The sequence below is a fragment of the Parasteatoda tepidariorum genome, chromosome 5 (assembly GCF_043381705.1).
Source record: "Parasteatoda tepidariorum isolate YZ-2023 chromosome 5, CAS_Ptep_4.0, whole genome shotgun sequence".
In the NCBI taxonomy this organism is placed as follows: Eukaryota; Metazoa; Arthropoda; class Arachnida; order Araneae; family Theridiidae; genus Parasteatoda; species Parasteatoda tepidariorum.
The window spans coordinates 47,218,615-47,235,079 of NC_092208.1; the positions used below are offsets into that span (position 1 = coordinate 47,218,615).

The 16,465-nt window shown below is 27.3% G+C and overlaps 1 protein-coding gene and 1 long non-coding RNA gene across 2 annotated transcripts in view; one reads left to right on the top strand and one right to left on the bottom strand.

Moving 5' to 3' along the window:
* Window positions 1-1,216: 1,216 nt before the first annotated feature.
* The window catches only part of LOC139425706 (uncharacterized), a 150,275-nt gene continuing 135,026 nt past the window's right edge, over window positions 1,217-16,465 (bottom strand). The window contains exon 4 of the long non-coding RNA XR_011636859.1: window positions 1,217-3,919. This is a non-coding gene — a long non-coding RNA (uncharacterized lncRNA). The remainder of the gene's footprint in view (window positions 3,920-16,465) is intronic.
* LOC107441955 (cytochrome P450 4c3) overlaps window positions 15,433-16,465 on the top strand; it is a 95,523-nt gene continuing 94,490 nt past the window's right edge. The window contains exon 1 of the mRNA XM_071181412.1: window positions 15,433-15,828. Within this exon, the coding sequence (XP_071037513.1) occupies window positions 15,588-15,828 (241 nt within the window). The 5' untranslated portion in view covers window positions 15,433-15,587. The remainder of the gene's footprint in view (window positions 15,829-16,465) is intronic.

Sequence of the window (16,465 nt, forward strand, 5' to 3'; positions counted from 1 at the left end):
GAAAAAATTAACTTCACGATAAAAATTACCAGCTACCCAAGTGCCTGTACTTTTTACCGTAATCCGAAACTTTTTACAGTGTATATCTATAATTTTAGCTTTTAGTTGCTTTCTAAAACTGAAAAATCTATTTCTAACTTATAAATACCTCGTTCTTTTTTCAATAAAATATAAGTGCGGCATCACCGTACAAAATGCTTCCCTTGGCGTGATACACAACAACAAAAAAAAATATTTTTTGAGCTAAATAAGGATACGTGTAATGTTTGAAAGGTAAGACATAACCCGTGGTTACCCGTGACGAAATCTTTGAGATGGTAATCATATCCCTCCCAGGTGTTCTTTTTTCTGGGTCACGTGGGGGTAAAAGGAATATGGAAGATCTCACGAACACTCGAAATACCAACATTATTTCCGATTTCACTTTCTTTTTCATTAGCTTTTTAATTATGACTTCCTAAAAGTTACACAATTTGAAAAACGAATAGTTATGTGAAAGTGTATTTGAGAATGGGCTACAGCAAATATATAGCTAGCTAGATATTTTTAAAAATATAATGTGATAGAATGTATAAGAAAAATAAAAATAATAATTTAATACTGCATTAAAAAAACTTTATTTTACTCAAACTTTAAAGGACAAAACATTCAAATTATTTTTAAAAAAATTATTTTTATCTCTATTTTTTAATTAAAATTGTTTTAATAATGATACTAATTTTGAACTTTATCAGGCTTTAGATTAGACGAAGCTATTATACTACAGATTTCAAAAATATCTTCACTTACGTAAGATTCAGGAGGAAAAAAAACACTTTCATCAAACTAACTTTTGTAAATGGCAAACAAATAGAATAAAATGCAGAGAAAATAATCGAAACAGCGAATCCCTATGATTATATTGTTGGCATGCATCAACTCTTGTAGCATGTGTCTAAGCATAGGTCTTATTTATGCTTACAATTTATGTACGTAATTTACAATATAATTATAGTTTGTTTATACACTTTATTTGCAGAAATTTTATGTCTCCAATTAATATCATGAATTTCATGATTTTAAAAATGTGTTAGGTACAAAATGTCGATATAACACTTTAGAACATTAGTAAAAATATTAGGGGTTAATTAAGGGACTAATTAAATAAGATATTAATTAAGAATTTTATTTTGGGGGAAATAGTATTTTCAATAGAGCACTTTTTTATAATTCAATCTTTCTAGTTGATGTCCATACAAAAAGTAATTTAAAAAAAGAATTGAGATACATTTTATTTACTTTAGTGTCGTTGTGTACATTAGTGTTTTTAGTGATACACTATAAAAAATACCCATTATTTTTTCGGAATTTGTCCGGATATTTAACGGTTTAAAGCCGTTTTGTTGACAAAACGGTTTTTGTTCTTTTTTCTCCCTAATTCCGAACGGATTAAAACAGTCAGCTTTCGGTAATAGAACTTTTCCCTAATCATTTTAAGATTATTTTCCATACTTGCTCTTACTTTTCAGCAATTGTTTTATAGTATAATTAAAGCAGCGATTTGACTTTACTGTCATGTTGATACAACATTGAAGCGGAATTCTTACTATCACGATTTCTTCATAGTAAAACAGTTGAGTTGCAGACAGTGCCTCAGGGGACTGCGCGAGGAAATGACCCAGGTTCGAAGCCCAGCAATGACAGGTTGATTTTAAATCTTCCCTGTAGAAAATATTTTCTTTTGTGTGAAAGTCTGTTGAGAGTCTGTTGCTTTGTTACAAAAACTTGTTTCGTCCTCATGAAAAAAATAAGTCTGATTGCGGATTTTTACAACAAAGGCTTGTTCTTGTACGGTTAAAAATTGCTGAGGCTCCTGATTCGAAGATGCTTGCAGTTTAGCATAAACGTTCCGGCTGCTTGAATATAACCTTATCATTTTAGGAACTAGTTTTAATATCTAGTAAAAGACATCGAAATACAACTACAGTGAATAACTGTAATTACAACTATGTTTTTATTTTAATTGTAATTGCTTTCCATATGTTAATTCTTATTTCTCCATGTCTTAACCTTTCCCTTTCAGCAAGCTCAGACAGACGAGCTTAGTGGGTCTGTAGGGTTGTAAGATTGGGCACTAGGTGAACGGGACTTCTGAGTGACGGCTGTGTGGTTTCCGCGTCCGAGGGGCTTGGGCCATTCGGACCTCCTGATTGCTGAGGACGATGTTTTACGCAGTGGCCGATCAAAAGCTGCAAATCCGCTTCGTGGGTCAGCTGGCCACTTAAGGTGACCAATTAAATCTAAGATTCAGATACAATTATTGTCTTAAGCGTTTTATGTCATTTTCAAAAAGTCTTTACTGATATAGTACAAGACTAAATATTCCTTTTATCATTACAAACATGTTGCTGTAATATTAAATGGACTGTTTGTTACATTATATATCAATTATCCTTATACGTAGTTTATGCAGAGAAAAAAGTATGGTCTAAACTACCGGAATATGATAAAATGTACCGTGTTTCTGGCTTCATGGGAGCACCAAAAAGATCGGAAAATTTTACCGAAGTGCTTTGGTAAAAATAGCAATAAAATATGGTTTTATATAATGCAATAAAATTTGGTAAATATGATGAAATTTCGTAATTTTATCATAATAATTTAGAGTCAGGCATAAAAGCCATTTATTAGATTAAATCTACCTTTTGGATTTGCAGTTTTTACTAAATGGGTGGTAATGAGAACAATAGTTTTAAAAACCGGAATTTCCGGTAAATCGTTACCATAAGAACAGCAAAATTTCCAAATGAATGCTTTAAATACCACATGTTTCGGTTCCATTAACCAGAATAATAGTTTGTTTTACCATAAATGTCAATACCACACGTTATGGTAATTTTTTTAAAAAATTCCTTCCTATACTTCTTATTATTGCAGAAGGCACAATTTATATTTAAGTTTTTATTTCTATTTAAGTAGGTTGATCCCTTCCTTTCGTATTTTTTTTAGCTCTATAAAAATTGCAAAGATGAACTTGCTGACATCCTTCTCCATTCAAAATACGATTCCCTTCGTTAACACAAACATTTGATGTTCATCAGCAAGAAACGTTTTTATCTTATCTAAACATCTTTTTACAAAACTACTTTTAAAAAAAACGCACATTTATTAAAACTAATAAAGGTCATAATAAGAAAAGTGTATTAAATAATTTAAATGAATTTTATTATTAAAAAACTACAGTACAGTAATTGATGTTTTTAAATTCAATTTCTCAGAAACTTTTCGACCGATTTCATTCAAATCTTGTAATTTTGCAAAGTAAAATTACATTCTTTGAAATGATTTAAAAATTGTATACCTTACAATTCAAAATTTTTTCCACTATTATAGAATAAAGTAATAAAAAGTAATTAAATTTTAGTATAATTTATTTTTTGCATGGAATTATCTTTGGATAAACAAATTCTATAATTGTGTGACTCTAAAGCACATTATTTATCGTAAAAAGTTCTCGAGACATAGCGAAATACGTGATAAGTAAAATTAACAAAAAGGGATCCACACTTTGGAACTCTCACCTGACAAAACTATGGGGACCATATTTCCCAGATTGCTGCTCGACCCATTACTTTGGGGGTCAAAAATCTGAATCCGCCGTAAAAAATAGTTTGTTTTTCAGCGAAAGTACGTTTTTGTTAGATTTCGTAACTGAAACATCGTCTGCACTTATTAATTAGCATATTAGAGGTCACCCCCTTGAGTCATTAAGATTGAGTCCTAGAACGTGAAGAACCGATCAATAGTTCAAATGTTATTCAGGGTGGTCTGTTTTTTTTTCGCACTGTACAACTCTTTCTATAAAACAACTTTATTCATTTGATCCATGATGTTATTCAAAATTTCACTTCCTGCAAATGCGACCCTCGAGCTTTGTCACCTAGAATAAAGAAGAAAATATCAATAAAAAATGCTGCTTAAAACAGTGATGTCAGTTAGATCAAACCATCAATATAATTAAGTCTATCTTCACAAATGTACACAACTAAAAACAAAAATAAATATAAAATGTTTAGCCACTATATAATATTACACAACATTTTTTTCCGTAACTTTTTTCAGCACATGAGATTTTGCAATGTACCGTAAGAAAATTATGCTAATAAAAACATCGAATAAAGAAAATTTAATGTAATCTCAATAGCAGTTTTTTAATAACTATAAGCATTATTTCAGGAAAGTGTATCTTTTATAGAAATTGTTATGATTAATAGGAATTGTTTCTAAAGTTTTGTAACAACGTATTCCAATACCATTTTCTAATCTAGGTTTATTTGCACATCATCTCCATTCATTTCCTTCCTTCTGCTAAAAGTTAGCAAATAATATAACGGATAAGATATTCTAAGTTTCGATTATACATGATAGATAGAGTTCTAATTTCTTATTTTCGTGTTCAGAAATTTAAGGAACATTCTAGAAAGGTCGAAACATGTTAATCTTAGGGCTCTCTCTCTGAAGTCACGTATGGAAGATATGGGAACCTTTCCTGGTATTTTGTCGAATGTTATTTAAAAAGTTAAAAGGTTATTTGATGTATTAATGAAGAAGATGAAAAAATCATTTATCATTTCGTATTCTTTGAAATTCAGTAGTTGAATGTATCATCTTCAATCATATGATATTGATAGATTGTTTACACTTGGAAAGTATGTCGCAGTTTTCAAAGTAAATAGGTTTTTACCTTTTTAAAATATAGAATTTCAGTACATTAAACTCGATAAATGGTTCATCGAAGGTAACTAGAATATTTTTAAAGGCTTTTGGGAAGTTATTTATTTTCACTATCTTACAGCACTCATGAATTTATGTTAAAACTATTAAACATTAAAAAAAATTGGATTTATGAGGCATACAAAAATAAATTGTAACGTTTTGTTATAATGTTAAAAATTAATCTAAAACACAATTACCAGATAAGAATCTCCTTAAACATTTCATGTTACTATTTTGAAAGCAACAGGACGTTTCAAATTGTTTCAAGTGTTATAACATGGTTGTGCTGCCATCTATTTATCAGAGATTAAACTAATCCATAGCAGAAAACAAAGGCTAAACAATAGTACGCTTACATTTTGAGTTGATATTGCATTATTGAATGGATAGGAGCAACCCAACATAGAAGATACACAACATATAACACACATAGAAGATTATATTTTAATGGATTCTAAAAATATTGATACAGTGTACAAAGTACAGTTTGTAGAGTGTGAGTAACAATATAGACAGTAACTGTTCTAAACAACCTGGTAAACTATCTACAAAGTAAAATGAAACAAACCTTACATTACAAAATCTTTGAAATAGTAAATACATTTCAGTGTTAAAAAAGGAGAACTTTATTCATAAAATACGACAAGAAATGCAAATACTTACATATATCTGCATGTATTTATTCAAATAAAACATTATTCCATTGCTGCCATTTTAATAGGGTTACATTTGTACCATATTTAGTAAGAATACGCAATTAAAATTGGCTATTTGGTTAACTTAAAGTATCTGAAACGCATTTGTGAACTTTCTTTCCTCTTTCAGATACTCATTTTTAATGCTAATTGTGTTTGTAGAAAAGCACATTCCTGAATTTTAGGTAAAGAATAAATATGTTTCGCGAGATTATTTTATTTTACTTGAGTTGGAAGAGATTATTTGCAGTTTTATAAAACTAATTGAACTTGTCTGGTATCATAGTGTGTGCCATGATACCAAATTACCAAGACATGATTAAGTACAACACTAAATATTCAAGCAGAATGAATAATTAATAAATATTTTGAGTAATAGTTTTCTAAGACAAACTCGATGCATTTTCATTTTAATCAGGGCGAAATGAATGCATGAAAAGAAGAAAAAACTTGCAAAGATTAATTTGCTTAATTTACGTCAAGCTAAACTACACATGAAATGTTACAATCGTTAAAACGTAACATGAATTACAATTATTTAAAAAATTTTAACCCGTCTGAGATAAGTAAATGATTAAATGGAGTTACAAATCAAGGTAAAACATGAAACAGTGTAGCTATTGTTCAAATATAAGTTTTTAATTTTATCGTGCTTAAGACTCGGAAAATATCAGCAAACACGGAATTAATAATTTGAATTAAAATTGTAAGAAATTGAATTTATTTATAATAGTATAGTTACGCATCAAGTAAGTAGCCCGAAATGTAAATCTTTCTAATTGTTCAGTTGTTCCAATTCTTGTGTAATGTTATCATTGCACGCAAATATATTTCATCGTTGCAAAAAGCTCTTTGAACCATCGTTCACTGTAAGCGGAACAAATTACGATATAAACTACCGACACTTTGAGTGCATCTTTTTTTTTTTAAATCCATTTTTACCGTTAAATATTATGTCATATTTTTTACAGAAATATTAATCAGAAAAATAACTTCGTGACATTATGGTAATTATTACTGTAAAAATTGCGGTTTATCAGATTTTTTGTTCAGTAACATGCTCCGGTAAAAATGGATTTTACGGTAGAAAGTACCGACGTCCTGAATGCCTATACTTTCTGCCGTAATTTGATTCGGAATTATTTTGTATATTATCAAGTTCAAGAAGCATGCTAGGAGCATTGCTATGTCAATTTTGTAGAAATATTATTTTCCTTCTTAGTGTAGCTGTCATAGAAAATTGTATGATTTTGAAATTTTAGTATGCTTAAAAAATCGATGACAAAGACTTCTATATTAATTAATTAGTTTAATATCAAGGGTGGGATTTGTGTCCGGGCAAAAGTTGTTTTAATAATACTTACAAGAAGTATTTTAAATCTTGAGTTTTTCCTTAAAATATCACTTTTAAAAAAACACTGAATTTACAACATGAGAAGTCAGTCAGTAGTATTACTAAAAAAATTTAAATATTTAAATCCTTCAACACTTTTATTTTTTAAAAATATTTATTGTTTACCTAAGTATGGAAACCAAAAATATTCGACATTTATTTCACCTTTTTATTCTTCTAATTATTATGAGGCTGAATTAATAGACTGACGAAAGGCTTAATTGACAAACTGAAGATAGGCTTAATTAATAGGCTGAAGAAATGCCTTATAATAATTTAGAATAATTAATACATAGGTTATTATTATAATTTATACACAAATTATGGCCATCGAAAAAAATTATACTGCGTCTGTCTTTCGAAAATCCATTGAATAGACGTCGACCGGACTATATGGTGGTTAAGATGTTGTCCTCTTACTGTGCAGGTCACGGATTCGATTTTCACTTCGGAACGTCTGAACTTGCGATGGGGAAAAAAATTTAAAAAAATTACGATGATTCTTTTAAACGTGATGGTTTACAATATCTCAAAAATCGGGAAAATCACACAAAAAATTAAATAATTGATAAAAATTTTAAAAAAAACTAATCAAAAATTTAAAATTACTGTACAATCCAGAATGTATACAGCTAGCTACATTCATGCCAAATCTTTTTGCCGTGCCCTGACTTACGCAAAATATCTAGAGTATACAGACTACAGTGTATAACAGAGTACTGTACTGTTTTGGAACAGGAAATTTCTGTCAGCGTGTTCTTTCCGAAGAATACGAAAAATCCCTGGCAACTTTATTGCCACACTGAAAAAAAAAAATAAAAAAATTCTAAAGGGAAAAAAAAAACATATTTTTTAAGGAAAACATTCTTTTAAAGATATATATATATATACATATTTTTGAATATACATGTACATAATTAATGCATTTTTTTCCCCGTTTTTCATCGCTACCTGGGAGCTATAAAATAAATGTTTTTTACAGATTTTCTCCGTATATTTGACAGTTTAAAGCAATTTTTCACGAAGCAGTTTTTCTCTGTAATCATAAACGGATTGAAACTGGCAATTCAAATTATAGTTTTGCTTAGCGTAATAGAACTTTTTTCAAACTATTTTACGCTTATTTTCTATAGTTAGTCTTAATTTTCAGAAATTCTATGGTTTTGATCATCGATTAAATAAAATCGTGATATGAATTGTTTGTCAAATTGATACTCGACCCGATTGTTCTCTAATTTTGAACATAATTTTTCGATAAGTTAAATTGCCAAACAATTTTATAAGAATTAATATTACCGAATTATAAGGGTAAATCTAATTCATAATATGTTTACGTGTTTTATTAAATTTGTTTTTTTTTTTTACTTCTGTTAAAATAACAGAGCTCATTATTAAAATAACAGTACTTACATGGTTAAAAAACATACATCCATTTTTAAATAATAGTATTTTTGTGCGAAATAAACAGATTTATAATGGCACATCATCTGACAGTTTTATTCTGTGAATTTAACAAATCTTTTTATTGTCAAAAAGTTTCCGTAATATGATAGCATTTTTTGCAGTGAATTTTTAGAAAATACTACACGAGCTCCTAAAGGTTAATAAAAAAATCAAATTGTTTGTAAAAATTTAATGTAAAATTGCGAGCAATTAACTTCTTAAAGGTTTAATTAGATACATTTTTTTTTTAAATCTAAAAGACTCTCTTCCGTAAACACCACTCCTTTCTTTTACCTGATTACTATAGCGTGAAAAAGAATTTCATGAATGAATAATTGTAAACTTAAGTTTTCAAATTTTTTAATCAAATTTTTTAACAAATAAATCTATAGTAAATGCCATGTCATCTTAGATCGGATAGTTTCGCTTTATTAAACAAAACTGTGATAAGTTCTTCAATTTTTACACAACTTTATCGGATTTAAGGGATAATAATTCTTCGACAACGTAATTTTCGTGAGAAAACTGATAATTCGATGCAATTTGATGCATGTAAGTTTATGTATTTGAAGAATTGATTTATATGTTCGAATGTATTATAATCTAAAAGACATAAATAAATGGATTCGCTTGTCTAGTAAAAATATTGTTTTTTCTCTTTTTCCAAAAAAAAAATCAAACAGGATTTTTAAAAATTTTTGTTTGGTTTTTTAATGTTAAAGATACAGTTTTTTAGTTAGTAAGCTTAGATTTTTTGCCTAATAATTATATATTTTTTAAGATCTTTAATATTTACGCAACTTTATCGGATTTAAGAGATAATAATTATTCAGTAATGTAAATTACGTGAGAAAACTGATAATTCATTGCTATTTGATGCATGCAAATTGATGTATTTAAAGTAATAATTTATATGTCCGATAGTTTTATTAAAATCTGAAAGACAAAAATAAATGGATTTGCTGGTCTAGTAAAAAAAATGTTTCTTTTACACCTTTTTTAAAAATTTCTTTTGGTCTTTTTATTGATAAAGTTACAGTTAATAAGATTAGATTTTTTGCTCGATAAGTATATACTTTTATTTATGGAAATCACGACTGGATTAAAATATTCTTTTAATAATCACAATACTCATTTCCAAATTGACATTTGTCCTATGAATTCATATTTTAAAAATAGTATTTTTTCTTTAATTTATCATATAGTTAATATTTTTACAGTTTGCTTTTTTACATCGAATAAATATTGTTAGTTGCTTCCCTATTGAGTAAACATTTCTTTTATTTTGTTATTGGTTTTCAAATGAATTATGATACAGTATTAATTGTGATCAATTTCATGAGAATTCTCATTTCAGGAGCAATTTAATTTTAAATGCTTTGCGTGAGCGTTAGCAAAATGAATGTAAATTTATTTGTAATTATTATAAGTAGACGACCTACGAATGCTTAAAAATATGCATATGAAAAACTGCAACATGACTTTTCCGAAAACAAAAATTTCTTTTACGTTCTTTTTTTATCACAGTTATTGTTTCAGCTAATTAATTATTGTTTATTTTTTAAACTTTTATTCTATTCTACTATTTCATTAAACTTAATAATTTCCCCAATATTTTGATGCATTTCGATTGCTATTTTTTTAGGCACATTTGAGTTATAGGGGACTTTCGAAGCAGTTTGCTAAATAACTCATCAAGTCCGTAAGTATAAACAAAAAAATAAATAAATAAATAAGTGAACAAATAAAATGAATTTTTTCTTCCTTTTTTAAAATGTTATATAATAGTTATAGTAGTTAATTGCCAATAAGTTTTTAACGAAATAAATTAAAAAACAAAAATGAAAATGTGTAAATAATGATGCATCGAATTTTTACATGAAATAATAACTTTTATATAAAAGGAATATCCAAAAACAAGTCGTTTGTAAAAAAATAAAGATATAATAATATTTATGTTATACTTAATCAAATATAATGAACTAATTGTCTAAAATGTAAATGTAAATAAATAAATACATGTAAAGTAAGTAAATAAATAATAAAAATAAATAAATAAATGTAATTCAGTTTACCTACGATATTGTCAACAAGATCTAAATATTTCATTACCCATACATTTGAAGTAACTAATTCCTATCCGACTTTATTGCTCATCATTACACGGTATTACAACATACATAGGTTTTTGTTTATTATAAAAAAATCAAATGAAAGTAGGAAAGTAAAAAAAAGAATTGAAAAAAAAAAAAACGATTAACCTTCATAACACTTCCCACTGTTTGAGCTATTTAGTTGATTCGCATGTTTTTATTTCTTTTTTTTTGGTTACTTTTTCAACAACTCAGCGCCTAAAGCTACCTTCTTATTTAAGATCGTTATGTTCCAGATCTTGCGTCCTCCACCCAGGAATAGCCATTGGTCAAATGTATGGAGAGAAAAAGGGCATTTTTGTTACAACAGTTCTTCCTATCTTCCTGTAATGAAAAAAAAATAATAAAGCAAGAAATGACCCACATAATTAGCTTTATGTGAAGTTTTTTTTTCTCTATAGAAAGCTAAAGGTATTTTTTTATTGTACTAAAATTACTGATTCATTTCAAATAAATTTCAAACTGATATAAAACTATCTTATTCTTTTAAATGATGCTGTTTATCAGCTTCAGTTATTGGTGTTGTAGACTACAGAAAAAACTTTTCCACTTTTCAAAATATATATTAATTTTGATTTATTTAAGTAAACATAAGTAAAGCGAGATTTAGCGTGAAAAACAAATCAAATAAAACATGGTATTTTTTAAAATTTATTTTGAACACAATTAAGGAAGTAATGTAAAAGTGTCAAAATGAAGTCATATAATTTTTAGGATAATTTTGGATTCTAGCAGCAAAAAAATGCAAAAAGACAGGCTATAGTGTAGGAAAGTTACAGTATACCCTGAATTAAAATTTGAAATAAATTACACTAGTAGCCCACGCATTACTTGAATCAGAAACATATTTTGAAAAGCAATAGTTTCTGGGAAACTTCTAGTACAATTTCTAGTATGATTCGCCTTGATGGAGATTTTTAAGGACAATTGCAATTTTTTCATACCTATACCTACTCAGAGTAAAAAATTGAGGCCGTTATAGTGAGTATTTGTTTGCAGAAAAGTATGTGAAAAAAAATTTGGTTTTATCTTCCGTTCCATGAGAATTTCTTGAAACAAATCTTAGCTACTTTCGTATTTCCGGTTTCCAATCTGCGATCGCTTTCTCGCTCTCAAAGCTAAAGTTCTTTCTTTTAAAAAAAAATACATTAAAATTTTAAAAAAAATATAAGTGGTCTGTTTTCTGCCGAAAGAACGTTAAAAACGCTGTATATGACAAGCGGTCACAAAAATGTTGCGACAATTTTCTAGGATAATATCAAGAGGTTTAAAATTGCTTAGGAATCCATGCCTGAAAATGTCTATAACACGTAGAAGGGGATCCTTGAGAATTTTATTACAAAAAACACGAAGAAAAGAAAGTTTTTACCAAGAAAAAAAAGTTGTTTGAAGGATAAAAAAAGCAGTTCAGTTCAATAATTTGTTACCAGCTTTAAGCTTTTGAGTAAAAAGTGAAAAAGCTTATCTTTCTTAGATAATTCCCAAAATGGTCCTGGACCGTGTCTGAAATGACCCATAACCAGAATATACATAAACTTTCAATTTATATCTAATATATACTATATTTTCTGCATCAGAAATGTAAAATAAATTCCTATACTGCTCTAGTATAGGCTAATGACATACTAGCAAAAATATTTTTTTTATTAATTACCCGTCAACGTGAAAAATTCTTTGAAGCATGATTTATCTAATAATACATACCACATCTTGTTTACATATGCATAATCTCATATTACATAAATCTTATTAATACATACTTCCATTCATTAGCATCGATTTGAGGTTAAGATTGCTTTAATGACAAGCATGAAATTACAAATTATTACTTTGATTATAAATGAATTAGTTTTTTTTTGATGAATTGCTTAATTTCATCGTCCAATAAAAATATAGTTTTATGAAAAAGGGTTACATTTTTCGCCTTAATGATTGATTTTTTAAATATATTTGTAACTTTGAAAATAGCAATTATTTATTATAATAAGCCATAGAACGTGATAGAAAGTATAAAAAGGCATTATTATTGAAGTTTCCTGATAAAGGTAATAAATTAAAAATTAAATACCACCCATAGGTGAAGGAAATTACATGATTCAGAGAGAGAATTGTCTGTTTTATAATTAAAAGAAGTATTTTTTAATCGAAACTTATAAGGAAAGATATATGTCTTGAATGAGGTTTGAACAATTAGGAGATAGGTGTTCGCGTCTTCCATAAAATATATAAACTAGTAGCTTGAAGCAATGAATTACAATCCTTTTTTTCTTTTTACTTATATGAACCTGTACTAACAGTCAGCTTGTGGCCGGTGATAAATAATTTCTCTTCGATGAACTGATTGTTGGAAGATTTGTAGCATCGACATCTTTTATCTGAGTATAAAGGGAAAAAAACTCAAATATATCAATTAGAAAAAAGCTCGAATTATTTTATTCGATATGTTTTATTGACTGAAAATTTAAATTCGCCTCATTATTATTGTTGTTATATTTTTGATAGAGGAAGTGCTCAGAATACGGAGAATATAAGGTGTCACCTAGAGATTTAATGCTAGGGGGAAAAGAAAAAAACATGAAAAAAGTTTTTTTCTTCCTTTTTTGGTAGCATGTTTCAAATATTGTTTACCAACATTCAAGTTAAAAAGTTGAGAAAATATGGAAAATAATAAATAATAATGACAAGAGAAGAAAAATTACTAAAATTATTTTTTAAAAGCATTTAAAAAAACATTTCTTATTTGTTATTTTTTATAATTTATTGTTCTAAAAAAAATTAAAAATCCGGAAAACAAAATAAAGAAAAGATATAATTTTTTTATCAGCTCACACCATTATATCCGCAAAAAAGAGTGCTCTCTAATATTGTATCAATATAGCCAAAGCAAAATATATCAATATAATAGTGTGAGGAGCACACAAAAAAATTNCCAAAAGCACTACTCAAACCATTTTTACGAAATCTTCTCTGATTTATTTTAACGAATCAATAAAACTAACAATTTTATAGACATTGTCATATTCATTATTTATTTTTAGCGAATTGCTTCGGCTCGGAAAGCAAAGGTTTAAAGAAAGAGTTTTTTTGAAAAATAAGGTTAAAAATAAGGTTTTAAAAATAAGGACTTATATTAGGTTTAGATAGTAACGATCTTCTCTCTTCGGTGAGTTTTCTTTTTTTTTTCCCTTTATCTGAAATTTACATTTCTGTAAATATGATTACGAAATAAAACATTGAACAAGCCTGAACATAAAATAAATAAGGATAAGGAAATATTCACGGGTGATATTCAATTTTTTTTTGTTTTACATTTGACCAATTTATGCAAATAATTTAGTAAGCAAAGTTATTTTTTTATTTCTATGATTGAGCATTTTGATAACAAACGTAATACTACACTGATATTAAAGTAGAAGAAAAAGAAAACTAGCGATAAATGGCAAAAGAATCAGATCTGGCGAAATCCATCCTATATTCGAATTTCCATTAATTGCACTATTTTGCATTGTAATAAAAAAATTCTAAAATAATGTAAAGTTTAAAAATTAAATTGAAACGGAAACTGAATCTCCCAAAGTTTATTTAAAATTTTTTAAAAAATTTTGGCAGTTTATAAAAGCATCGCAAATGAAATAATCAAACTTATTTTTTCGCAAAGAATTCAATATATTATTCCGTAAGTTTTATACATTAAGTTTGAGTAACTGCGCATTATCTGAAAGTACATAGAACTCATGAAATATTATTAAAAGATGTTTTTTAAAAATTTTCACATTGATTTTAAAAAAATTGGAAAATAAAATAAAATAAAATAAGGATAAGATATAATGTCGTCATCAGCTCACACGATCATATCCGAAAAAATAGTGCATTCTAATAATGTATTTATATAGCCTAAGTATAACATATCAATACAATAGTATTTGCACAATACAATACAATATTACTATGTTTGCTTAAGCTGTATTAATAATGTGTTAAAAAACACTATTTTTTCTGATACAATCGCGCGAGCTGATAACGACATTATATCACTTCCTTATTTAATTTTCCAAAAAATTTTATTTTAAATTTGTGAATATTTTTTAAAAACATTTCCTCTATCATAAATAGTGAATATAATATCAATAATGATATGGCGAATATAAATATTATTTTAATAAAACATATCGAATAAAATAGTTCGAACAAAAGTTAAGAGTAGGAAACTTAAATGCAGAGTAAAGTTTTCAAAGAGACAATGGATAATTTTTATCCCTAGCATATCAGTAAAACATAATAATGAAAACAACTTTGATTTTAGGGCATTAAAAAGATAATTAAAATCAATCATTTCAAATCATTTAAAGTTCGAAAAAATTACATTTTTAACTAATAATAGTATTAGTTTTTTTTTTCTCTCTATATAATCTAAGTGTATATAAGACAAATAATTATTGTTTTGAAAATTAATATTTTTTGTAGAAATAGGTTTACTTCATAGTGTACGTGAAGATAATGGTCCAAAAGTGTTCAACAAAATTATAAATTAAAGTCAGATAAAATGGTTCAAACAATGAGTAACAATAAAGAACAATTTCTATTAACACCTTAAAATCAATTGTTTCCTTTCCCAAACTGGACAAAACCAGATAAATTTTGTATTTAATTCGATTCAATAGATTTCAGTCTACTAACCCAAATATTGGTTGAAATTTTTTTTGTTCCTAAATGTTAAAAGAAAAAAAAATCGGAAATAAAAGACTACGAATTCTCGTGATTGTCTTTTATTTTTATTGTTTTAATCTTCGTTTTTTTTCACCTCTGACAAAGAAATAAAGAGTATTAGCTTGCCTTCCAAACCACGGTTATTGCTTCAGTCAGTATTTTTTTTTTTTTACTCGCTTTCTTCTAACCATTCATTGGAAGAAAGTGAAAGGAGGCCGGAATTCTTTTGCGCATGCGTTCAATCGTAACGGGAGTTGGCCAACACACGAGTACTTCAGGTCGCGCCAACTCTGAAACATTTTTTTATTATTCCGACGGATGTGAAAAATATACTTCCGTCCACGAGTATCGGCAGACGATTTGTGAATTCTCTTTACTGGTGGACATAATGATAATAAGTTCCAAACGATTTTTCTGAACTTGGATGAAATAGAATTTAAGATGTCTTTAGAAAGAACTTTTTACGCTGTACCTTTAAATTATCAAGAATACTGGTACAGATCACTTTGGTGGACTTTTCTTATATTTCTATTAATCACAATTCTGACGTTTTTGTATTTAAAATTAAAATATGTGGATCATACTCTTTGGAATGCTCCTGGTTCCAAAGCTTCACCATTTTTTCTTGCTGCGGTTATAGTAAAAGCTGCTTGTCGAAACCAAATTGCACCTCATAATGTCAGTAAGTACCTTTTTTGTAGCACTTTTTTTCGAAAAAAATTCCAAATATTACCAGGTTTTCGAAGAAGCGAATTTTGTGAATTCTGAAATCAAAAGAACATTTTATATAATTCAAAAATTTTAATATAATTATAATTAATTCACAAATGTGTATAGTATTATATTAAATTTTCAGAGATTAATTCCTTTTAATACAGAATTATTTTTTTTTATTTACTTAATGCCGTCAAATATTTTCAATCCTTTATATCACTGTTTCCACACTGTAATTATGTAGAATTTTTGGCTTTTTATTTCGTTAGATTTTTAATTAACGATTAGCTAAAATTTACATGCATATTTATTTTTTTTATTATTGTTTTTAACCCAGTGATGTGTTTAAAAACATATTTGTTTAAAAATTATACGAGTTTTATGTTGACATTATAAAACTCAAATAAAAATATTAATCTACGATTACCAGGAATGAAAGAAAATTTTTTTAATTAAACTATTTACTTTCATTATTAAGATTAAACTATTATGTAATCAAACAAAATGCTTGCTTGAGAAATTAATAAAAAGTTATATTTTCATAAATAAACTTAATTAAATGTTAACTATTTTGTTTTAATTTATATTGCTAGTTGAAAGGTACA